Here is a 27,228-nt window from a genome sequence, read left to right on the forward strand (position 1 = left end):
GTTAAACTAGTTAGAACCAGTTACACTGTGGTGGAACCAGGTTACAACCATTAGCATGAAGGTTAAACTAGTTAGAACCAGTTACACTGTGGTGGAACCAGGTTACAACCATTAGCATGAAGGTTTAACTAGTTAGAACCAGTTACACTGTGGTGGAACCAGGTTACAACCATTAGCATTAAGGTTAAACTAGTTAGAACCAGTGATGCTGTGGTGGAACCGGTTTACAACCATTAGCATGAAGGTTTAACTAGTTAGAACCAGTTACACTGTGGTGGAACCAGGTTACAACCATTAGCATGAAGGTTTAACTAGTTAGAACCAGTTACACTGTGGTGGAACCGGTTTACAACCATTAGCATTAAGGTTAAACTAGTTAGAACCAGTGATGCTGTGGTGGAACCGGTTTACAACCATTAGCATGAAGGTTTAACTAGTTAGAACCAGTTACACTGTGGTGGAACCAGGTTACAACCATTAGCATGAAGGTCTAACTAGTTAGAACCAGTTACACTGTGGTGGAACCGGTTTACAACCATTAGCATGAAGGTTTAACTAGTTAGAACCAGTTACACTGTGGTGGAACCAGGTTACAACCATTAGCATGAAGGTTAAACTAGTTAGAACCAGTTACACTGTGGTGGAACCAGGTTACAACCATTAGCATGAAGGTTTAACTAGTTAGAACCAGTTACACTGTGGTGGAACCAGGTTACAACCATTAGCATGAAGGTTAAACTAGTTAGAACCAGTTACACTGTGGTGGAACCAGGTTACAACCATTAGCATGAAGGTTTAACTAGTTAGAACCAGTGACGCTGTGGTGGAACCGGTTTACAACCATTAGCATGAAGGTTTAACTAGTTAGAACCAGTTACACTGTGGTGGAACCAGGTTACAACCATTAGCATGAAGGTTAAACTAGTTAGAACCAGTGACGCTGTGGTGGAACCGGTTTACAACCATTAGCATGAAGGTTTAACTAGTTAGAACCAGTTACACTGTGGTGGAACCAGGTTACAACCATTAGCATGAAGGTTTAACTAGTTAGAACCAGTTACACTGTGGTGGAACCGGTTTACAACCATTAGCATGAAGGTTAAACTAGTTAGAACCAGTTACACTGTGGTGGAACCAGGTTACAACTATTAGCATGAAGGTTTAACTAGTTAGAACCAGTTACACTGTGGTGGAACCAGGTTACAACCATTAGCATGAAGGTTTAACTAGTTAGAACCAGTTACACTGTGGTGGAACCAGGTTACAACCATTAGCATGAAGGTTAAACTAGTTAGAACCAGTGATGCTGTGGTGGAACCAGGTTACAACCATTAGCATGAAGGTTTAACTAGTTAGAACCAGTTACACTTTGGTGGAACCAGGTTACAACCATTAGCATGAAGGTTTAACTAGTTAGAACCAGTTACACTGTGGTGGAACCAGGTTACAACCATTAGCATGAAGGTTAACCTAGTTAGAACCAGTTACACTGTGGTGGAACCAGGTTACAACCATTAGCATGAAGGTTAAACTAGTTAGAACCAGTGATGCTGTGGTGGAACCGGTTTTCAACCATTAGCATGAAGGTTTAACTAGTTAGAACCAGTTACACTGTGGTGGAACCAGGTTACAACCATTAGCATGAAGGTTAAACTAGTTAGAACCAGTGACGCTGTGGTGGAACCGGTTTACAACCATTAGCATGAAGGTTTAACTAGTTAGAACCAGTTACACTGTGGTGGAACCAGGTTACAACCATTAGCATGAAGGTTTAACTAGTTAGAACCAGTTACACTGTGGTGGAACCGGTTTACAACCATTAGCATGAAGGTTAAACTAGTTAGAACCAGTTACACTGTGGTGGAACCAGGTTACAACTATTAGCATGAAGGTTTAACTAGTTAGAACCAGTTACACTGTGGTGGAACCAGGTTACAACCATTAGCATGAAGGTTTAACTAGTTAGAACCAGTTACACTGTGGTGGAACCAGGTTACAACCATTAGCATGAAGGTTTAACTAGTTAGAACCAGTTACACTGTGGTGGAACCAGGTTACAACCATTAGCATGAAGGTTTAACTAGTTAGAACCAGTTACACTGTGGTGGAACCAGGTTACAACCATTAGCATGAAGGTTAAACTAGTTAGAACCAGTTACACTGTGGTGGAACCAGGTTACAACCATTAGCATGAAGTTAAACTAGTTAGACTCAGTGACATTGTGGTGGAACCGGTTTACAACCATTAGCATGAAGGTTTAACTAGTTAGAACCAGTTACACTGTAGTGGAACCAGGTTACAACCATTAGCATGAAGGTTTAACTAGTTAGAACCAGTTACACTGTGGTGGAACCAGGTTACAACCATTAGCATGAAGGTTTAACTAGTTAGAACCAGTTACACTGTGGTGGAACCAGGTTACAACCATTAGCATGAAGGTTAAACTAGTTAGAACCAGTGATGCTGTGGTGGAACCAGGTTACAACCATTAGCATGAAGGTTTAACTAGTTAGAACCAGTTACACTGTGGTGGAACCAGGTTACAACCATTAGCATGAAGGTTTAACTAGTTAGAACCAGTTACACTGTGGTGGAACCGGTTTACAACCATTAGCATGAAGGTTTAACTAGTTAGAACCAGTTACACTGTGGTGGAACCAGGTTACAACCATTAGCATGAAGGTTTAACTAGTTAGAACCAGTTACACTGTGGTGGAACCAGGTTACAACCATTAGCATGAAGGTTTAACTAGTTAGAACCAGTTACACTGTGGTGGAACCAGGTTACAACCATTAGCATGAAGGTTTAACTAGTTAGAACCAGTTACACTGTGGTGGAACCGGTTTGCAACCATTAGCATGAAGGTTAAACTAGTTAGAACCAGTTACACTGTGGTGGAACCAGGTTACAACTATTAGCATGAAGGTTTAACTAGTTAGAACCAGTTACACTGTGGTGGAACCAGGTTACAACCATTAGCATGAAGGTTTAACTAGTTAGAACCAGTTACACTGTGGTGGAACCAGGTTACAACCATTAGCATGAAGGTTTAACTAGTTAGAACCAGTTACACTGTGGTGGAACCAGGTTACAACCATTAGCATGAAGGTTAAACTAGTTAGAACCAGTTACACTGTGGTGGAACCAGGTTACAACCATTAGCATGAAGTTAAACTAGTTAGACTCAGTGACATTGTGGTGGAACCGGTTTACAACCATTAGCATGAAGGTTTAACTAGTTAGAACCAGTTACACTGTAGTGGAACCAGGTTACAACCATTAGCATGAAGGTTTAACTAGTTAGAACCAGTTACACTGTGGTGGAACCAGGTTACAACCATTAGCATGAAGGTTTAACTAGTTAGAACCAGTTACACTGTGGTGGAACCAGGTTACAACCATTAGCATGAAGGTTAAACTAGTTAGAACCAGTGATGCTGTGGTGGAACCAGGTTACAACCATTAGCATGAAGGTTTAACTAGTTAGAACCAGTTACACTGTGGTGGAACCAGGTTACAACCATTAGCATGAAGGTTTAACTAGTTAGAACCAGTTACACTGTGGTGGAACCGGTTTACAACCATTAGCATGAAGGTTAAACTAGTTAGAACCAGTTACACTGTAGTGGAACCAGGTTACAACCATTAGCATGAAGGTTTAACTAGTTAGAACCAGTTACACTGTGGTGGAACCAGGTTACAACCATTAGCATGAAGGTTTAACTAGTTAGAACCAGTTACACTGTGGTGGAACCAGGTTACAACCATTAGCATGAAGGTTAACCTAGTTAGAACCAGTTACACTGTGGTGGAACCAGGTTACAACCATTAGCATGAAGGTTAAACTAGTTAGAACCAGTGATGCTGTGGTGGAACCGGTTTACAACCATTAGCATGAAGGTTTAACTAGTTAGAACCAGTTACACTGTGGTGGAACCAGGTTACAACCATTAGCATGAAGGTTAAACTAGTTAGAACCAGTGACGCTGTGGTGGAACCGGTTTACAACCATTAGCATGAAGGTTTAACTAGTTAGAACCAGTTACACTGTGGTGGAACCAGGTTACAACCATTAGCATGAAGGTTTAACTAGTTAGAACCAGTTACACTGTGGTGGAACCGGTTTACAACCATTAGCATGAAGGTTAAACTAGTTAGAACCAGTTACACTGTGGTGGAACCAGGTTACAACTATTAGCATGAAGGTTTAACTAGTTAGAACCAGTTACACTGTGGTGGAACCAGGTTACAACCATTAGCATGAAGGTTTAACTAGTTAGAACCAGTTACACTGTGGTGGAACCAGGTTACAACCATTAGCATGAAGGTTAACCTAGTTAGAACCAGTTACACTGTGGTGGAACCAGGTTACAACCATTAGCATGAAGGTTAAACTAGTTAGAACCAGTTACACTGTGGTGGAACCAGGTTACAACCATTAGCATGAAGTTAAACTAGTTAGACTCAGTGACATTGTGGTGGAACCGGTTTACAACCATTAGCATGAAGGTTTAACTAGTTAGAACCAGTTACACTGTAGTGGAACCAGGTTACAACCATTAGCATGAAGGTTTAACTAGTTAGAACCAGTTACACTGTGGTGGAACCAGGTTACAACCATTAGCATGAAGGTTAAACTAGTTAGAACCAGTGATGCTGTGGTGGAACCGGTTTACAACCATTAGCATGAAGGTTTAACTAGTTAGAACCAGTTACACTGTGGTGGAACCAGGTTAAAACCATTAGCATGAAGGTTTAACTAGTTAGAACCAGTTACACTGTGGTGGAACCAGGTTACAACCATTAGCATGAAGGTTTAACTAGTTAGAACCAGTTACACTGTGGTGGAACCAGGTTACAACCATTAGCATGAAGGTTAAACTAGTTAGAACCAGTGATGCTGTGGTGGAACCAGGTTACAACCATTAGCATGAGGTTTAACTAGTTAGAACCAGTTACACTGTGGTGGAACCAGGTTACAACCATTAGCATGAAGGTTAAACTAGTTAGAACCAGTTACACTGTGGTGGAACCAGGTTACAACCATTAGCATGAAGGTTAAACTAGTTAGAACCACTGATGCTGTGGTGGAACCAGGTTACAACCATTAGCATGAAGGTTAAACTAGTTAGAACCAGTTACACTGTGGTGGAACCAGGTTACAACCATTAGCATGAAGTTAAACTAGTTAGACTCAGTGACATTGTTGTGGAACCGGTTTACAACCATTAGCATGAAGGTTTAACTAGTTAGAACCAGTTACACTGTGGTGGAACCAGGTTACAACCATTAGCATGAAGGTTTAACTAGTTAGAACCAGTTACACTGTGGTGGAACCAGGTTACAACCATTAGCATGAAGGTTAAAGTAGTTAGAACCTGTGATGCTGTGGTGGAACCAGGTTACAACCATTAGCATGAAGGTTTAACTAGTTAGAACCAGTGACGCTGTGGTGGAACCGGTTTACAACCATTAGCATGAAGGTTAAACTAGTTAGAACCAGTTACACTGTGGTGGAACCGGTTTACAACCATTAGCATGAAGGTTAAACTAGTTAGAACCAGTTACACTGTGGTGGAACCAGGTTACAACCATTAGCATGAAGGTTAAACTAGTTAGAACCAGTTACATTGTGGTAGAACCGGTTTACAACCATTAGCATGAAGGTTAAACTAGTTAGAACCAGTTACACTGTGGTGGAACCAGGTTACAACCATTAGCATGAAGGTTAAACTAGTTAGAACCAGTTACACTGTGGTGGAACCAGGTTACAACCATTAGCATTAAGGTTAAACTAGTTAGAACCAGTGACGCTGTGGTGGAACCGGTTTACAACCATTAGCATGAAGGTTTAACTAGTTAGAACCAGTTACACTGTGGTGGAACCAGGTTACAACTATTAGCATGAAGGTTTAACTAGTTAGAACCAGTTACACTGTGGTGGAACCAGGTTACAACCATTAGCATGAAGGTTTAACTAGTTAGAACCAGTTACACTGTGGTGGAACCAGGTTACAACCATTAGCATGAAGGTTAAACTAGTTAGAACCAGTTACACTGTGGTGGAACCAGGTTACAACCATTAGCATGAAGGTTAAACTAGTTAGAACCAGTTACACTGTGGTGGAACCAGGTTACAACCATTAGCATGAAGGTTTAACTAGTTAGAACCAGTGACGCTGTGGTGGAACCGGTTTACAACCATTAGCATGAAGGTTTAACTAGTTAGAACCAGTTACACTGTGGTGGAACCAGGTTACAACCATTAGCATGAAGGTTTAACTAGTTAGAACCAGTTACACTGTGGTGGAACCGGTTTGCAACCATTAGCATGAAGGTTAAACTAGTTAGAACCAGTTACACTGTGGTGGAACCAGGTTACAACTATTAGCATGAAGGTTTAACTAGTTAGAACCAGTTACACTGTGGTGGAACCAGGTTACAACCATTAGCATGAAGGTTTAACTAGTTAGAACCAGTTACACTGTGGTGGAACCAGGTTACAACCATTAGCATGAAGGTTTAACTAGTTAGAACCAGTTACACTGTGGTGGAACCAGGTTACAACCATTAGCATGAAGGTTAAACTAGTTAGAACCAGTTACACTGTGGTGGAACCAGGTTACAACCATTAGCATGAAGGTTAAACTAGTTAGAACCAGTTACACTGTGGTGGAACCAGGTTACAACCATTAGCATGAAGTTAAACTAGTTAGACTCAGTGACATTGTGGTGGAACCGGTTTACAACCATTAGCATGAAGGTTTAACTAGTTTGAACCAGTTACACTGTAGTGGAACCAGGTTACAACCATTAGCATGAAGGTTTAACTAGTTAGAACCAGTTACACTGTGGTGGAACCAGGTTACAACCATTAGCATGAAGGTTTAACTAGTTAGAACCAGTTACACTGTGGTGGAACCAGGTTACAACCATTAGCATGAAGGTTAAACTAGTTAGAACCAGTGATGCTGTGGTGGAACCAGGTTACAACCATTAGCATGAAGGTTTAACTAGTTAGAACCAGTTACACTGTGGTGGAACCAGGTTACAACTATTAGCATGAAGGTTTAACTAGTTAGAACCAGTTACACTGTGGTGGAACCAGGTTACAACCATTAGCATGAAGGTTTAACTAGTTAGAACCAGTTACACTGTGGTGGAACCAGGTTACAACCATTAGCATGAAGGTTTAACTAGTTAGAACCAGTTACACTGTGGTGGAACCAGGTTACAACCATTAGCATGAAGGTTTAACTAGTTAGAACCAGTTACACTGTGGTGGAACCAGGTTACAACCATTAGCATGAAGGTTAAACTAGTTAGAACCAGTTACACTGTGGTGGAACCAGGTTACAACCATTAGCATGAAGGTTTAACTAGTTAGAACCAGTTACACTGTGGTGGAACCAGGTTACAACCATTAGCATGAAGGTTAAACTAGTTAGAACCAGTGATGCTGTGGTGGAACCAGGTTACAACCATTAGCATGAAGGTTTAACTAGTTAGAACCAGTTACACTGTGGTGGAACCAGGTTACAACTATTAGCATGAAGGTTTAACTAGTTAGAACCAGTTACACTGTGGTGGAACCAGGTTACAACCATTAGCATGAAGGTTTAACTAGTTAGAACCAGTTACACTGTGGTGGAACCAGGTTACAACCATTAGCATGAAGGTTTAACTAGTTAGAACCAGTTACACTGTGGTGGAACCAGGTTACAACCATTAGCATGAAGGTTTAACTAGTTAGAACCAGTTACACTGTGGTGGAACCAGGTTACAACCATTAGCATGAAGGTTAAACTAGTTAGAACCAGTTACACTGTGGTGGAACCAGGTTACAACCATTAGCATGAAGTTAAACTAGTTAGACTCAGTGACATTGTTGTGGAACCGGTTTACAACCATTAGCATGAAGGTTTAACTAGTTAGAACCAGTTACACAGTGGTGGAACCAGGTTACAACCATTAGCATGAAGGTTTAACTAGTTAGAACCAGTTACACTGTAGTGGAACCAGGTTACAACCATTAGCATGAAGGTTAAACTAGTTAGAACCAGTGATGCTGTGGTGGAACCAGGTTACAACCATTAGCATGAAGGTTTAACTAGTTAGAACCAGTTACACTGTGGTGGAACCAGGTTACAACTATTAGCATGAAGGTTTAACTAGTTAGAACCAGTTACACTGTGGTGGAACCAGGTTACAACCATTAGCATGAAGGTTTAACTAGTTAGAACCAGTTACACTGTGGTGGAACCAGGTTACAACCATTAGCATGAAGGTTTAACTAGTTAGAACCAGTTACACTGTGGTGGAACCAGGTTACAACCATTAGCATGAAGGTTTAACTAGTTAGAACCAGTTACACTGTGGTGGAACCAGGTTACAACCATTAGCATGAAGGTTAAACTAGTTAGAACCAGTTACACTGTGGTGGAACCAGGTTACAACCATTAGCATGAAGTTAAACTAGTTAGACTCAGTGACATTGTTGTGGAACCGGTTTACAACCATTAGCATGAAGGTTTAACTAGTTAGAACCAGTTACACTGTGGTGGAACCAGGTTACAACCATTAGCATGAAGGTTTAACTAGTTAGAACCAGTTACACTGTGGTGGAACCAGGTTACAACCATTAGCATGAAGGTTAAAGTAGTTAGAACCTGTGATGCTGTGGTGGAACCAGGTTACAACCATTAGCATGAAGGTTAAACTAGTTAGAACCAGTTACACTGTGGTGGAACCAGGTTACAACCATTAGCATGAAGGTTAAACTAGTTAGAACCAGTTACATTGTGGTAGAACCGGTTTACAACCATTAGCATGAAGGTTAAACTAGTTAGAACCAGTTACACTGTGGTGGAACCAGGTTACAACCATTAGCATGAAGGTTAAACTAGTTAGAACCAGTTACACTGTGGTGGAACCAGGTTACAACCATTAGCATTAAGGTTAAACTAGTTAGAACCAGTGACGCTGTGGTGGAACCGGTTTACAACCATTAGCATGAAGGTTTAACTAGTTAGAACCAGTTACACTGTGGTGGAACCAGGTTACAACTATTAGCATGAAGGTTTAACTAGTTAGAACCAGTTACACTGTGGTGGAACCAGGTTACAACCATTAGCATGAAGGTTTAACTAGTTAGAACCAGTTACACTGTGGTGGAACCAGGTTACAACCATTAGCATGAAGGTTAAACTAGTTAGAACCAGTTACACTGTGGTGGAACCAGGTTACAACCATTAGCATGAAGGTTAAACTAGTTAGAACCAGTTACACTGTGGTGGAACCAGGTTACAACCATTAGCATGAAGGTTTAACTAGTTAGAACCAGTGACGCTGTGGTGGAACCGGTTTACAACCATTAGCATGAAGGTTTAACTAGTTAGAACCAGTTACACTGTGGTGGAACCAGGTTACAACCATTAGCATGAAGGTTTAACTAGTTAGAACCAGTTACACTGTGGTGGAACCGGTTTGCAACCATTAGCATGAAGGTTAAACTAGTTAGAACCAGTTACACTGTGGTGGAACCAGGTTACAACTATTAGCATGAAGGTTTAACTAGTTAGAACCAGTTACACTGTGGTGGAACCAGGTTACAACCATTAGCATGAAGGTTTAACTAGTTAGAACCAGTTACACTGTGGTGGAACCAGGTTACAACCATTAGCATGAAGGTTTAACTAGTTAGAACCAGTTACACTGTGGTGGAACCAGGTTACAACCATTAGCATGAAGGTTAAACTAGTTAGAACCAGTTACACTGTGGTAGAACCAGTTTACAACCATTAGCACGAAGGTTAAACTAGTTAGAACCAGTTACACTGTGGTGGAACCAGGTTACAACCATTAGCATGAAGTTAAACTAGTTAGACTCAGTGACATTGTGGTGGAACCGGTTTACAACCATTAGCATGAAGGTTTAACTAGTTAGAACCAGTTACACTGTAGTGGAACCAGGTTACAACCATTAGCATGAAGGTTTAACTAGTTAGAACCAGTTACACTGTGGTGGAACCAGGTTACAACCATTAGCATGAAGGTTTAACTAGTTAGAACCAGTTACACTGTGGTGGAACCAGGTTACAACCATTAGCATGAAGGTTAAACTAGTTAGAACCAGTGATGCTGTGGTGGAACCAGGTTACAACCATTAGCATGAAGGTTTAACTAGTTTGAACCAGTTACACTGTGGTGGAACCAGGTTACAACTATTAGCATGAAGGTTTAACTAGTTAGAACCAGTTACACTGTGGTGGAACCAGGTTACAACCATTAGCATGAAGGTTTAACTAGTTAGAACCAGTTACACTGTGGTGGAACCAGGTTACAACCATTAGCATGAAGGTTTAACTAGTTAGAACCAGTTACACTGTGGTGGAACCAGGTTACAACCATTAGCATGAAGGTTTAACTAGTTAGAACCAGTTACACTGTGGTGGAACCAGGTTACAACCATTAGCATGAAGGTTAAACTAGTTAGAACCAGTTACACTGTGGTGGAACCAGGTTACAACCATTAGCATGAAGGTTTAACTAGTTAGAACCAGTTACACTGTGGTGGAACCAGGTTACAACCATTAGCATGAAGGTTAAACTAGTTAGAACCAGTGATGCTGTGGTGGAACCAGGTTACAACCATTAGCATGAAGGTTTAACTAGTTAGAACCAGTTACACTGTGGTGGAACCAGGTTACAACTATTAGCATGAAGGTTTAACTAGTTAGAACCAGTTACACTGTGGTGGAACCAGGTTACAACCATTAGCATGAAGTTAAACTAGTTAGACTCAGTGACATTGTTGTGGAACCGGTTTACAACCATTAGCATGAAGGTTTAACTAGTTAGAACCAGTTACACTGTGGTGGAACCAGGTTACAACCATTAGCATGAAGGTTTAACTAGTTAGAACCAGTTACACTGTGGTGGAACCAGGTTACAACCATTAGCATGAAGGTTAAAGTAGTTAGAACCTGTGATGCTGTGGTGGAACCAGGTTACAACCATTAGCATGAAGGTTAAACTAGTTAGAACCAGTTACACTGTGGTGGAACCAGGTTACAACCATTAGCATGAAGGTTAAACTAGTTAGAACCAGTTACATTGTGGTAGAACCGGTTTACAACCATTAGCATGAAGGTTAAACTAGTTAGAACCAGTTACACTGTGGTGGAACCAGGTTACAACCATTAGCATGAAGGTTAAACTAGTTAGAACCAGTTACACTGTGGTGGAACCAGGTTACAACCATTAGCATTAAGGTTAAACTAGTTAGAACCAGTGACGCTGTGGTGGAACCGGTTTACAACCATTAGCATGAAGGTTTAACTAGTTAGAACCAGTTACACTGTGGTGGAACCAGGTTACAACTATTAGCATGAAGGTTTAACTAGTTAGAACCAGTTACACTGTGGTGGAACCAGGTTACAACCATTAGCATGAAGGTTTAACTAGTTAGAACCAGTTACACTGTGGTGGAACCAGGTTACAACCATTAGCATGAAGGTTAAACTAGTTAGAACCAGTTACACTGTGGTGGAACCAGGTTACAACCATTAGCATGAAGGTTAAACTAGTTAGAACCAGTTACACTGTGGTGGAACCAGGTTACAACCATTAGCATGAAGGTTTAACTAGTTAGAACCAGTGACGCTGTGGTGGAACCGGTTTACAACCATTAGCATGAAGGTTTAACTAGTTAGAACCAGTTACACTGTGGTGGAACCAGGTTACAACCATTAGCATGAAGGTTTAACTAGTTAGAACCAGTTACACTGTGGTGGAACCGGTTTGCAACCATTAGCATGAAGGTTAAACTAGTTAGAACCAGTTACACTGTGGTGGAACCAGGTTACAACTATTAGCATGAAGGTTTAACTAGTTAGAACCAGTTACACTGTGGTGGAACCAGGTTACAACCATTAGCATGAAGGTTTAACTAGTTAGAACCAGTTACACTGTGGTGGAACCAGGTTACAACCATTAGCATGAAGGTTTAACTAGTTAGAACCAGTTACACTGTGGTGGAACCAGGTTACAACCATTAGCATGAAGGTTAAACTAGTTAGAACCAGTTACACTGTGGTGGAACCAGGTTACAACCATTAGCATGAAGGTTAAACTAGTTAGAACCAGTTACACTGTGGTGGAACCAGGTTACAACCATTAGCATGAAGTTAAACTAGTTAGACTCAGTGACATTGTGGTGGAACCGGTTTACAACCATTAGCATGAAGGTTTAACTAGTTAGAACCAGTTACACTGTAGTGGAACCAGGTTACAACCATTAGCATGAAGGTTTAACTAGTTAGAACCAGTTACACTGTGGTGGAACCAGGTTACAACCATTAGCATGAAGGTTTAACTAGTTAGAACCAGTTACACTGTGGTGGAACCAGGTTACAACCATTAGCATGAAGGTTAAACTAGTTAGAACCAGTGATGCTGTGGTGGAACCAGGTTACAACCATTAGCATGAAGGTTTAACTAGTTAGAACCAGTTACACTGTGGTGGAACCAGGTTACAACTATTAGCATGAAGGTTTAACTAGTTAGAACCAGTTACACTGTGGTGGAACCAGGTTACAACCATTAGCATGAAGGTTTAACTAGTTAGAACCAGTTACACTGTGGTGGAACCAGGTTACAACCATTAGCATGAAGGTTTAACTAGTTAGAACCAGTTACACTGTGGTGGAACCAGGTTACAACCATTAGCATGAAGGTTTAACTAGTTAGAACCAGTTACACTGTGGTGGAACCAGGTTACAACCATTAGCATGAAGGTTAAACTAGTTAGAACCAGTTACACTGTGGTGGAACCAGGTTACAACCATTAGCATGAAGGTTTAACTAGTTAGAACCAGTTACACTGTGGTGGAACCAGGTTACAACCATTAGCATGAAGGTTAAACTAGTTAGAACCAGTGATGCTGTGGTGGAACCAGGTTACAACCATTAGCATGAAGGTTTAACTAGTTAGAACCAGTTACACTGTGGTGGAACCAGGTTACAACTATTAGCATGAAGGTTAAACTAGTTAGAACCAGTTACACTGTGGTGGAACCAGGTTACAACCATTAGCATGAAGGTTTAACTAGTTAGAACCAGTTACACTGTGGTGGAACCAGGTTACAACCATTAGCATGAAGGTTAAACTAGTTAGAACCAGTGATGCTGTGGTGGAACCAGGTTACAACCATTAGCATGAAGGTTAAACTAGTTAGAACCAGTTACACTGTGGTGGAACCAGGTTACAACCATTAGCATGAAGGTTAAACTAGTTAGAACCAGTTACATTGTGGTAGAACCGGTTTACAACCATTAGCATGAAGGTTAAACTAGTTAGAACCAGTTACACTGTGGTGGAACCAGGTTACAACCATTAGCATGAAGGTTAAACTAGTTAGAACCAGTTACACTGTGGTGGAACCAGGTTACAACCATTAGCATTAAGGTTAAACTAGTTAGAACCAGTGACGCTGTGGTGGAACCGGTTTACAACCATTAGCATGAAGGTTTAACTAGTTAGAACCAGTTACACTGTGGTGGAACCAGGTTACAACTATTAGCATGAAGGTTTAACTAGTTAGAACCAGTTACACTGTGGTGGAACCAGGTTACAACCATTAGCATGAAGGTTTAACTAGTTAGAACCAGTTACACTGTGGTGGAACCAGGTTACAACCATTAGCATGAAGGTTAAACTAGTTAGAACCAGTTACACTGTGGTGGAACCAGGTTACAACCATTAGCATGAAGGTTAAACTAGTTAGAACCAGTTACACTGTGGTGGAACCAGGTTACAACCATTAGCATGAAGGTTTAACTAGTTAGAACCAGTGACGCTGTGGTGGAACCGGTTTACAACCATTAGCATGAAGGTTTAACTAGTTAGAACCAGTTACACTGTGGTGGAACCAGGTTACAACCATTAGCATGAAGGTTTAACTAGTTAGAACCAGTTACACTGTGGTGGAACCGGTTTGCAACCATTAGCATGAAGGTTAAACTAGTTAGAACCAGTTACACTGTGGTGGAACCAGGTTACAACTATTAGCATGAAGGTTTAACTAGTTAGAACCAGTTACACTGTGGTGGAACCAGGTTACAACCATTAGCATGAAGGTTTAACTAGTTAGAACCAGTTACACTGTGGTGGAACCAGGTTACAACCATTAGCATGAAGGTTTAACTAGTTAGAACCAGTTACACTGTGGTGGAACCAGGTTACAACCATTAGCATGAAGGTTAAACTAGTTAGAACCAGTTACACTGTGGTGGAACCAGGTTACAACCATTAGCATGAAGGTTAAACTAGTTAGAACCAGTTACACTGTGGTGGAACCAGGTTACAACCATTAGCATGAAGTTAAACTAGTTAGACTCAGTGACATTGTGGTGGAACCGGTTTACAACCATTAGCATGAAGGTTTAACTAGTTAGAACCAGTTACACTGTAGTGGAACCAGGTTACAACCATTAGCATGAAGGTTTAACTAGTTAGAACCAGTTACACTGTGGTGGAACCAGGTTACAACCATTAGCATGAAGGTTTAACTAGTTAGAACCAGTTACACTGTGGTGGAACCAGGTTACAACCATTAGCATGAAGGTTAAACTAGTTAGAACCAGTGATGCTGTGGTGGAACCAGGTTACAACCATTAGCATGAAGGTTTAACTAGTTAGAACCAGTTACACTGTGGTGGAACCAGGTTACAACTATTAGCATGAAGGTTTAACTAGTTAGAACCAGTTACACTGTGGTGGAACCAGGTTACAACCATTAGCATGAAGGTTTAACTAGTTAGAACCAGTTACACTGTGGTGGAACCAGGTTACAACCATTAGCATGAAGGTTTAACTAGTTAGAACCAGTTACACTGTGGTGGAACCAGGTTACAACCATTAGCATGAAGGTTTAACTAGTTAGAACCAGTTACACTGTGGTGGAACCAGGTTACAACCATTAGCATGAAGGTTAAACTAGTTAGAACCAGTTACACTGTGGTGGAACCAGGTTACAACCATTAGCATGAAGGTTTAACTAGTTAGAACCAGTTACACTGTGGTGGAACCAGGTTACAACCATTAGCATGAAGGTTAAACTAGTTAGAACCAGTGATGCTGTGGTGGAACCAGGTTACAACCATTAGCATGAAGGTTTAACTAGTTAGAACCAGTTACACTGTGGTGGAACCAGGTTACAACTATTAGCATGAAGGTTAAACTAGTTAGAACCAGTTACACTGTGGTGGAACCAGGTTACAACCATTAGCATGAAGGTTTAACTAGTTAGAACCAGTTACACTGTGGTGGAACCAGGTTACAACCATTAGCATGAAGGTTAAACTAGTTAGAACCAGTGATGCTGTGGAACCAGGTTACAACCATTAGCATGAAGGTTTAACTAGTTAGAACCAGTTACACTGTGGTGGAACCAGGTTACAACCATTAGCATGAAGGTTTAACTAGTTAGAACCAGTTACACTGTGGTGGAACCAGGTTACAACCATTAGCATGAAGGTTTAACTAGTTAGAACCAGTTACACTGTGGTGGAACCAGGTTACAACCATTAGCATGAAGGTTTAACTAGTTAGAACCAGTTACACTGTGGTGGAACCAGGTTACAACCATTAGCATGAAGGTTAAACTAGTTAGAACCAGTGACGCTGTGGTGGAACCGGTTTACAACCATTAGCATGAAGGTTTAACTAGTTAGAACCAGTTACACTGTGGTGGAACCAGGTTACAACCATTAGCATGAAGGTTTAACTAGTTAGAACCAGTTACACTGTGGTGGAACCAGGTTACAACCATTAGCATGAAGGTTAACCTAGTTAGAACCAGTTACACTGTGGTGGAACCAGGTTACAACCATTAGCATGAAGGTTAAACTAGTTAGAACCAGTGATGCTGTGGTGGAACCGGTTTACAACCATTAGCATGAAGGTTTAACTAGTTAGAACCAGTTACACTGTGGTGGAACCAGGTTACAACCATTAGCATGAAGGTTAAACTAGTTAGAACCAGTGACGCTGTGGTGGAACCGGTTTACAACCATTAGCATGAAGGTTTAACTAGTTAGAACCAGTTACACTGTGGTGGAACCAGGTTACAACCATTAGCATGAAGGTTTAACTAGTTAGAACCAGTTACACTGTGGTGGAACCGGTTTGCAACCATTAGCATGAAGGTTAAACTAGTTAGAACCAGTTACACTGTGGTGGAACCAGGTTACAACTATTAGCATGAAGGTTTAACTAGTTAGAACCAGTTACACTGTGGTGGAACCAGGTTACAACCATTAGCATGAAGGTTTAACTAGTTAGAACCAGTTACACTGTGGTGGAACCAGGTTACAACCATTAGCATGAAGGTTTAACTAGTTAGAACCAGTTACACTGTGGTGGAACCAGGTTACAACCATTAGCATGAAGGTTAAACTAGTTAGAACCAGTTACACTGTGGTGGAACCAGGTTACAACCATTAGCATGAAGTTAAACTAGTTAGACTCAGTGACATTGTGGTGGAACCGGTTTACAACCATTAGCATGAAGGTTTAACTAGTTAGAACCAGTTACACTGTAGTGGAACCAGGTTACAACCATTAGCATGAAGGTTTAACTAGTTAGAACCAGTTACACTGTGGTGGAACCAGGTTACAACCATTAGCATGAAGGTTTAACTAGTTAGAACCAGTTACACTGTGGTGGAACCAGGTTACAACCATTAGCATGAAGGTTAAACTAGTTAGAACCAGTGATGCTGTGGTGGAACCAGGTTACAACCATTAGCATGAAGGTTTAACTAGTTAGAACCAGTTACACTGTGGTGGAACCAGGTTACAACCATTAGCATGAAGGTTTAACTAGTTAGAACCAGTTACACTGTGGTGGAACCGGTTTACAACCATTAGCATGAAGGTTAAACTAGTTAGAACCAGTTACACTGTGGTGGAACCAGGTTACAACCATTAGCATGAAGGTTTAACTAGTTAGAACCAGTTACACTGTGGTGGAACCAGGTTACAACCATTAGCATGAAGGTTTAACTAGTTAGAACCAGTTACACTGTGGTGGAACCAGGTTACAACCATTAGCATGAAGGTTAAACTAGTTAGAACCAGTTACACTGTGGTGGAACCAGGTTACAACCATTAGCATGAAGGTTTAACTAGTTAGAACCAGTGACGCTGTGGTGGAACCGGTTTACAACCATTAGCATGAAGGTTTAACTAGTTAGAACCAGTTACACTGTGGTGGAACCAGGTTACAACCATTAGCATGAAGGTTTAACTAGTTAGAACCAGTTACACTGTGGTGGAACCAGGTTACAACCATTAGCATGAAGGTTAACCTAGTTAGAACCAGTTACACTGTGGTGGAACCAGGTTACAACCATTAGCATGAAGGTTAAACTAGTTAGAACTAGTGATGCTGTGGTGGAACCGGTTTACAACCATTAGCATGAAGGTTTAACTAGTTAGAACCAGTTACACTGTGGTGGAACCAGGTTACAACCATTAGCATGAAGGTTAAACTAGTTAGAACCAGTGACGCTGTGGTGGAACCGGTTTACAACCATTAGCATGAAGGTTAAACTAGTTAGAACCAGTTACACTGTGGTGGAACCAGGTTACAACCATTAGCATGAAGGTTTAACTAGTTAGAACCAGTTACACTGTGGTGGAACCGGTTTACAACCATTAGCATGAAGGTTAAACTAGTTAGAACCAGTTACACTGTGGTGGAACCAGGTTACAACTATTAGCATGAAGGTTAAACTAGTTAGAACCAGTTACACTGTGGTGGAACCAGGTTACAACCATTAGCATGAAGGTTTAACTAGTTAGAACCAGTTACACTGTGGTGGAACCAGGTTACAACCATTAGCATGAAGGTTTAACTAGTTAGAACCAGTTACACTGTGGTGGAACCAGGTTACAACCATTAGCATGAAGGTTAAACTAGTTAGAACCAGTTACACTGTGGTGGAACCAGGTTACAACCATTAGCATGGAGTTAAACTAGTTAGACTCAGTGACATTGTGGTGGAACCGGTTTACAACCATTAGCATGAAGGTTTAACTAGTTAGAACCAGTTACACTGTAGTGGAACCAGGTTACAACCATTAGCATGAAGGTTTAACTAGTTAGAACCAGTTACACTGTGGTGGAACCAGGTTACAACCATTAGCATGAAGGTTAAACTAGTTAGACCCAGTGATGCTGTGGTGGAACCGGTTTACAACCATTAGCATGAAGGTTTAACTAGTTAGAACCAGTTACACTGTGGTGGAACCAGGTTAAAACCATTAGCATGAAGGTTTAACTAGTTAGAACCAGTTACACTGTGGTGGAACCAGGTTACAACCATTAGCATGAAGGTTTAACTAGTTAGAACCAGTTACACTGTGGTGGAACCAGGTTACAACCATTAGCATGAAGGTTAAACTAGTTAGAACCACTGATGCTGTGGTGGAACCAGGTTACAACCATTAGCATGAAGGTTAAACTAGTTAGAACCAGTTACACTGTGGTGGAACCAGGTTACAACCATTAACATGAAGTTAAACTAGTTAGACTCAGTGACATTGTTGTGGAACCGGTTTACAACCATTAGCATGAAGGTTTAACTAGTTAGAACCAGTTACACTGTGGTGGAACCGGTTTACAACCATTAGCATGAAGGTTAAACTAGTTAGAACCAGTTACACTGTGGTGGAACCAGGTTACAACCATTAGCATGAAGGTTAAACTAGTTAGAACCAGTTACGCTGTGGTGGAACCGGTTTACAACCATTAGCATGAAGGTTTAACTATTTAGAACCAGTTACACTGTGGTGGAACCGGTTTACAACCATTAGCATGAAGGTTAAACTAGTTAGAACCAGTGACGCTGTGGTAGAACCAGGTTACAACCATTAGCATGAAGGTTTAACTAGTTAGAACCAGTTACACTGTGGTGGAACCAGGTTACAACCATTAGCATGAAGGTTAAACTAGTTAGAACCAGTTACACTGTGGTGGAACCAGGTTACAACCATTAGCATGAACGTTAAACTAGTTAGAACCAGTGACGCTGTGGTAGAACCAGGTTACAACCATTAGCATGAAGGTTTAACTAGTTAGAACCAGTTACACTGTGGTGGAACCAGGTTACAACCATTAGCATGAAGGTTAAACTAGTTAGAACCAGTTACACTGTGGTGGAACCAGGTTACAACCATTAGCATGAAGGTTTAACTAGTTAGAACCAGTTACACTGTGGTGGAACCAGGTTACAACCATTAGCATGAAGGTTAAACTAGTTAGAACCAGTTACACTGTAGTGGAACCGGTTTACAACCATTAGCATGAAGGTTAAACTAGTTAGAACCAGTTACACTGTAGTGGAACCGGTTTACAACCATTAGCATGAAGGTTTAACTAGTTAGAACCAGTTACACTGTGGTGGAACCGGTTTACAACCATTAGCATGAAGGTTAAACTAGTTAGAACCAGTGATGCTGTGGTGGAACCGGTTTGCAACCATTAGCATGAAGGTTAACTAGTTAGAACCAGTTACACTGTGGTGGAACCGGTTAGAACCAGTGACTAAGTTCTGTGTCTCTGCAGCAAATGAAGATGAACCAGATGAATCCTGATGCTAACTTGGGACCCCCGCAGGGACCTTGCTCCATGCCCCCGTTCTCTGGTCCTGGTGGCCCTGGGGGGCCCATGCCTCCAGGCCAGCAGGGCTTTGGTCCAAACATGCCTCAACAGATGCCCAACAGCATAGGGCCCCCCATGGGCCCAGGAGGCATGCAGCCTTCCTTCATGCCGTCTGGACAGATGGGACCCCCTTCTGGACCCCAGTCACACCAGGGGGTGTCGCAGAGCATGATGGGACCCTCAGACATGCAAGGGCCGCAGAGACACACTGGCCCTCCCAGAAATATGGGCCCGCAAGGACCTCACGGTATGGGACCCAGAGGCATGCAGGGCCCTCCCGGTGGGATGATGGGACCCCCTCCTCGAGGAATGGTTCCGAGAGACTCTCAGGGTCCTCCACCTCAGGGGGGAATGATGCCACCTCAAGGAAACATGATGGGCCCCCAGGGCCCTGTGCAGGGTGGGATGATGGGCCCCCCACCCAGGACACATGGTAACATGCCCAGTAGCTATGGGATGGGCAACATGCAGGGCCCCCCAGGAGGGATGCATGGACCACCTGGTAGTATGCAGGGGCCCCCAGGAAACATGCAGGGGGCCCATGGAAACATGCAAGAGCCGCTCTACATGCAGCATCAGGTGAGTTGCTGAGGTGGGTCTGCAGGACCGGTGTGGACCGGGTGGACTAACTGGTTCTGGTCTCTGCAGGGTCAGAACTCGGGGCCCATGATGCATGGGATGGGCCAGCAGGGCCCCAGCAGCAAAGGTAAGAACACTGTTAGTTTTCCCCCTCAGGGCCCCATTCTGTCTGGTAACGCAACTCTTCTCTCCACACATCAAGGAGACCCCCGGGGGCCTCCACCCAACCACCACATGGGCCCCCCCGACCGGCAAGGCCCTGGAGGACCAGACCAGGGTTCCGGACCTTACTGGGAGGGAAACCAGCAGGGACGACGGGGACCACAGGACTTTGATGGCGGACAGGACTTCCATGGCAGAGGAGAGGAGGTCTGGAGACCCGGTCCCGGGTACCAGGCGGGAGGGGGGCACCGAGGAGGACACCGAGGAGGAGGTGGGGGCGGGGGCAACTGGGGCCCTGATGAGCGGTTTGGCGGGGGGGAGTTCAGAGGACGGAGGGATGATAGGTGAGGTACCTGAGAGGGAAGCTGTGACCTGGCTACTGAACCTGGTTCTGTGTCTGACCTGTGCTGGATGCCGGTCCAGGTTCCGAGGCGGTGGCCCGGGTCGGCCCGGAAGTCGGGGTTACACCGATGAGTATGGCGGCCAGGAAGAGGACTTCGATGGGTCAGAGGAGATGGGGCGAGGCTGGGACACCGTGGGCCGAGGGAGACCGCCACGAGCAGGAGGTCCACAAAGAGGAGGTGAGAAACCGGGTCAGGAGACCGAAGGTCCTGAGAGGGGTCATGTGGGCGGAGCCAGAGCCAACTCAATGTAAAAACCAGAACAGAACCGGTCCGGGTCCAAGAACAAATCTGGACCCAGATCTGGTTCTGGTTCTTCTGTTGGGAACCAGAGGCTGATCCAGGAGTTCTGGTTGCGATCTGGGGCGGTTCTGGGGATGGATTTGGGAACAACTGTAACTCCACTGAACGGTGATCCTGGTCCGGACCAGCCCAGTTCTCGTTACCACGGGAACTCATGATGACGTAACAGAACTCTGACTCTGAACCAGAGTTTCCTGAACCTGGTCCGTAGAGTGGATCTCTGCTGGGTTCTGGTTCTGACAGCTGGCGTCCTCTTGTCCGTTGCAGGTCACGACGGTTATCGGGATGGTCAGCACGATGGCTCATCTCCAGCTGGACGAGAGCGTCCCTCTTCTCTGCAGGGGATGGACATGGCGTCTCTGCCACCGCGTAAGCGTCCGTGGCAAGACGGACCCGGAACTGGAGACCCACGGGAACGCGAGTCCCCCGGAGTGGATGGAGGTACCGGACACATCCAGCACATCTTTGTCACAAATATTACTTTTATTTGAAAAACATTTTTAGTTTTTATCGTTAATCTGAAAACTTCGTGAAGGAAGAAAAGGTCCAGACTTCAGTCTGTAAGATGGGAATGATGGAGTATCAGCGTTGCTAGGCAACCACACTCTGGTGTAGTTTGTTTGAGGAATGAAAGACGTCATCAGGACCCAGTGTTCAGCTGGTCCCGCTGGAAGATGGTCTGTTGTTGAGGGTTTCTCCCGAAGCGCCATCGATTCCACAATGAACTGCCGTGCCGACAGCATGTGTATCACTGAAGTTCACCTCAAGTATTTATTCCTGTTCCTGTTGCAAAGATTGGTGGGAGTGATGGGAATAATGGTGGGAATATTGTTGGGTGTAATGGGAATAATGGTGGGAATATTGGGGGGAGTGATGGGAATAATGATGGGAATATTGGGGGGAGTGATGGGAATAATGATGGGAATATTGGTGGGTGTAATGGGAATAATGGTGGGAATATTGGGGGGAGTGATGGGAATAATGGTGGGAATATTGTTGGGTGTAATGGGAATAATGGTGGGAGTGATGGGAATAATGATGGGAATATTGTTGGGTGTAATGGGAATAATGGTGGGAATATTGGGGGGAGTGATGGGAATAATGGTGGGAATATTGGTGGGAGTGATGGGAATAATGATGGGAATATTGGTGGGTGTAATGGGAATAATGGTGGGAATATTGGGGGGAGTGATGGGAATAATGGTGGGAATATTGGGGGGAGTGATGGGAATAATGATGGGAATGTTGGGAGTGATGGGAATAATGATGGGAATATTGTTGGGTGTAATGGGAATAATGGTGGGAATATTGGGGGGAGTGATGGGAATAATGATGGGAATGTTGTTGGGTGTAATGGGAATAATGGTGGGAATATTGGGGGGAGTGATGGGAATAATGATGGGAATGTTGGGAGTGATGGGAATAATGATGGGAATATTGTTGGGTGTAATGGGAATAATGGTGGGAATATTGTTGGGTGTAATGGGAATAATGGTGGGAATATTGTTGGGTGTAATGGGAATAATGGTGGGAATATTGTTGGGTGTAATGGGAATAATGGTGGGAATATTGGTGGGAGTGATGGGAATAATGATGGGAATATTGTTGGGTGTAATGGGAATAATGGTGGGAATATTGGGGGGAGTGATGGGAATAATGGTGGGAATATTGGTGGGAGTGATGGGAATAATGATGGGAATATTGTTGGGTGTAATGGGAATAATGGTGGGAATATTGGGGGGAGTGATGGGAATAATGATGGGAATATTGTTGGGTGTAATGGGAATAATGGTGGGAATATTGGGGGGAGTGATGGGAATAATGGTGGGAATATTGGTGGGAGTGATGGGAATAATGATGGGAATATTGTTGGGTGTAATGGGAATAATGGTGGGAATATTGGGGGGAGTGATGGGAATAATGGTGGGAATATTGGGGGGAGTGATGGGAATAATGATGGGAATGTTGGGAGTGATGGGAATAATGATGGGAATATTGTTGGGTGTAATGGGAATAATGGTGGGAATATTGGGGGGAGTGATGGGAATAATGATGGGAATGTTGGGAGTGATGGGAATAATGATGGGAATATTGTTGGGTGTAATGGGAATAATGGTGGGAATATTGTTGGGTGTAATGGGAATAATGGTGGGAATATTGTTGGGTGTAATGGGAATAATGGTGGGAATATTGGTGGGTGTAATGGGAATAATGGTGGGAATATTGGTGGGAGTGATGGGAATAATGATGGGAATATTGTTGGGTGTAATGGGAATAATGGTGGGAATATTGGGGGGAGTGATGGGAATAATGGTGGGAATATTGGGGGGAGTGATGGGAATAATGATGGGAATGTTGGGAGTGATGGGAATAATGATGGGAATATTGTTGGGTGTAATGGGAATAATGGTGGGAATATTGGGGGGAGTGATGGGAATAATGATGGGAATGTTGTTGGGTGTAATGGGAATAATGGTGGGAATATTGGTAGGAGTGATGGGAATAATGATGGGAATGTTGGGAGTGATGGGAATAATGATGGGAATATTGTTGGGTGTAATGGGAATAATGATGGGAATATTGTTGGGTGTAATGGGAATAATGGTGGGAATATTGTTGGGTGTAATGGGAATAATGGTGGGAATATTGGTGGGTGTAATGGGAATAATGGTGGGAATATTGTTGGGTGTAATGGGAATAATGGTGGGAATATTGGTGGGTGTAATGGGAATAATGGTGGGAATATTGGGGGGAGTGATGGGAATAATGATGGGAATGTTGGGAGTGATGGGAATAATGGTGGGAATATTGTTGGGTGTAATGGGAATAATGGTGGGAATATTGGGGGGAGTGATGGGAATAATGATGGGAATATTGTTGGGTGTAATGGGAATAATGGTGGGAATATTGGGGGGAGTGATGGGAATAATGATGGGAATGTTGGGAGTGATGGGAATAATGGTGGGAATATTGTTGGGTGTAATGGGAATAATGGTGGGAATATTGGTGGGAGTGATGGGAATAATGATGGGAATGTTGGGAATGGGAATAATGATTGTATTTAAGAATAACATCAGTTGGACTAATAAAGTTGCTCTTCGCCATGTTCAGTTTTCAGTGATTCTGTCCTTATGTCTCTGCAGGTCGTCCTCAGAGGGACGATGGCGGTTACGGCTCATCTGGTAGAGGTGGACGGGGTGGCTGGGGTCCTGGAGGCGGATCTGGTCCAGGTCCTAGAAGAGGAGGACCACCTCCAAGAGGAGCATCGAGGGGGGGGGGACGGGGTCGGTAGTCCTGAAAACAGGCAGCCAGGAAAGCCTACCACGATCCTCGTCTCCCTGCTGGTTCCGCTATACCTATGCCAGATGCTGAAAAACCTCTAGACTGACTTTAGGTCCTGTGACCTGATGAGGTTGAGTTCTGGCTCGACACACCTGGCGGGCAGGTAAAGGGGGTGTGTACAGATGTAGAGACTGATGTGTGTTTGTATCGCAGCTCGTCTGCAGCTTTTTGTAACAGATTTCTACGTGTTTGTGTTTTCACGTCTCCACCGAGGTGGACAATAAAGATTCAGTCCCGATCCGCCGGTCCCCTTCCTGTCTGACCCGAACCTCCGGTCCCGATCCGCCGGTCCCCTTCCTGTCTGACCCGAACCTCCGGTCCCGATCCGCCGGTCCCCTTCCTGTCTGACCCGAACCTCCGGTCCCGATCCGCCGGTCCCCTTCCTGTCTGACCCGAACCTCCGGTCTGGACTGTGGTCTGGTCTCTGGAGCCTGATTTTTAACCCTGCGTATCAACGATGCCTCCAGACGGCGTCCGTACTGAAACCAGGAGAACCTTCCAGGTTTCTACAGCAGCCCGTCCCACGCCGGTTTCCTTCATAAATCAGGATCAACAGGAAATGTTGCCACGTGAGGAAACATCTGGCCACGCCCACATGTTGGCCATAAAAGGTCAGGCCGACGCCCTGATGAATATGAATCCATCTCATTTCCATGACGGTTCTGCAGGAAAAAAGAGGAATTTTCTGGAAAATGAGGAAGAAATTCTAACAGATAAAGCTGTAAAATGTAAAAGTATTTTATCTGGTGGAGACGGGATGGACATCACCACCACCAGAAAGACAGAGGAGGTCAGCAGGGGACAGATGCTGTCAGCGTCTCATCAGACCACCGGACTTATCCAGAAAGGACAAATAAAGTGGTCAGACAGTAAAATGTAGGGAGAGAGGACATCTTGGTCCACCTTGTCCCCCCAGCAGGCGTGTCCTGGCAGAGGAGGAGGTGCAGGAGACGGAGACATAAAGACAGAAATGAGACTAAACTTGTGAATAAATGAGAATTGTCCACCTCTGATGTGTTGCATCACTTCTAGACGTTTGGCAGCAGTTTGGTTCCAACATGATGGTTGGAGGTCGGAGACAACAGCGCTGGTCGCAGCTGAACGGGACACGTTACCATTTAGTAGCATGTTATGTAGCGTCTCCACTATCTGCAGACATCTGCAGCTGTACAACAGGTTTCCTCCTGGGCATGGAGGCACCTCCACCTGCCTCCATCTGCCCGATGGCCGCTACACCACGTCTGGCTGTGGAGAACATCGTTCTGTTCCTCTGCTCTGGGTTGGGAAAAGGAGCGGACCCGACCTGTCAGTCCCTTCCCTTTGGAAGGTGCCGGACTGGAGTCCAGAGTCTCCATGTTCCATGTCCACCAGCAGGGACAGATAAGCCACATTGGGGAGCATTTTATATCCAACCATCACTTCATGTTCTGTATCTGCAGGTGGAGGAAACACCTGAGCAGCCTGATGATGGGCTGTTGTCATGGCGACACGTCATTTTAATGCAACTATTCATTTTGACTTTTATGATTAATGCAGCTTCTGTACAACTTAACTGTGTGAAATGGTTTTTCTAACATGTAGAACTGCTTGGTTTCAGAGCAGATTTTAGTGGTTGATGTTTTATTGGTGGAGGAACAACATCAAATGTAAGTTTTTAGTTTTTTTTCTCTTTTTTTTGCAGATGCTGTTAATGTACGGCATTCTGTATAAAGGTTTATATTGGATTTTGAACACATGTATCAGATTTCTTTTTATTTCCTGCCTTTGGTGTCGCCGTTTCCCGTTTCTCCAGATGTCGTACGCCGGGGTCAGAGTTGGCGTGGAGGTCGGGACGTTTTACCGCCAAGTCGTGTTTTGATAAATCCCAGAAGTGGACTAGAATTGGTACGGCGGGTTTGGTTCCCACCGAGCGAGTGGCCGTGACCTGTGGAGAACCTCAGGCAGCTTGGTACTCCGGCCTTTTTAACAGGACCTGAACCAGTTCAGCACCACTCCAGAAAGTCCAGTTTCCCAGCCTGTCCAACAGAATCCTGTGACCCAGAGTATCAAAGTAGCTCTGAGATCAACCAGAACCAGAACCTGATACTGGACCAGAGTCAGTACCCAACCTCGTACCATTTAGGACCAGAGTTGTTCTAAACAGAAGTGAAAGAGAGGAGAAGGGTGCGTGTTTAGTAGTGTTCCTTCTACAGACACGTTCTTCGTCAAGTCGAGAGGAAAATGAAGAAGTTGTAGAAGACGACGTGGAAGTGAAACCGGGTCCGGATCTGGAGGAGGCTACTGTTAGCCCGCCGGCGGTAGCTAGCTGCAGCAGCGGGAACTTGCAGTGGATTTATCAGGTCTCTGACCCGGCGTTGTTGGGTTAGCAAATATCCAGCTTCAGGCCATGATGGCGGCTTTGGCGGTAAAGTGCTGTCATCTCGCAGATGGGGAAAAGTGTCCCGAGACTAGATCACCTGTTCCCCATCCACAGGGAACATCCTGTTTCCCCTGCATGCTATTTACGCTAAAGAAAACCCAGTTTGTTATGGTTTCTCTGACTGGAAACATCCCGATGCATCGGAGCACTGCAACCGTATGCTAGCTTTACCTCGGCGCTCATCAGCCGCTGGGAATGGCGACGCTAAACTGGTGCAACAGCTGGCAGGAGGGAAGCGGGATAGGCGGGAGGTGCTCAGACAGGTTGTTGCTGGTTGAGAGAGGCCTGCC

The 27,228-nt window shown here is 43.8% G+C and overlaps 1 protein-coding gene across 1 annotated transcript in view; it reads left to right on the top strand.

Annotated features, from left to right (window-relative positions):
* Nucleotides 1-26,070, top strand: part of wdr33 (WD repeat domain 33) — a 136,050-nt gene extending 109,980 nt beyond the window's left edge. The window contains 7 exon segments of the mRNA XM_079243357.1: nucleotides 19,637-20,311; nucleotides 20,381-20,438; nucleotides 20,514-20,727; nucleotides 20,729-20,817; nucleotides 20,897-21,054; nucleotides 21,445-21,618; nucleotides 24,321-26,070. Coding sequence (XP_079099483.1) covers nucleotides 19,637-20,311; nucleotides 20,381-20,438; nucleotides 20,514-20,727; nucleotides 20,729-20,817; nucleotides 20,897-21,054; nucleotides 21,445-21,618; nucleotides 24,321-24,560 — 1,608 coding nt within the window. The 3' untranslated portion in view covers nucleotides 24,561-26,070.
* The last annotated feature ends 1,158 nt before the right edge of the window (nucleotides 26,071-27,228 follow it).

The sequence above is a fragment of the Telmatherina bonti genome (genome assembly GCF_933228915.1).
Source record: "Telmatherina bonti genome assembly, chromosome: 7".
Lineage (NCBI taxonomy): Eukaryota > Metazoa > Chordata > Actinopteri > Atheriniformes > Telmatherinidae > Telmatherina > Telmatherina bonti.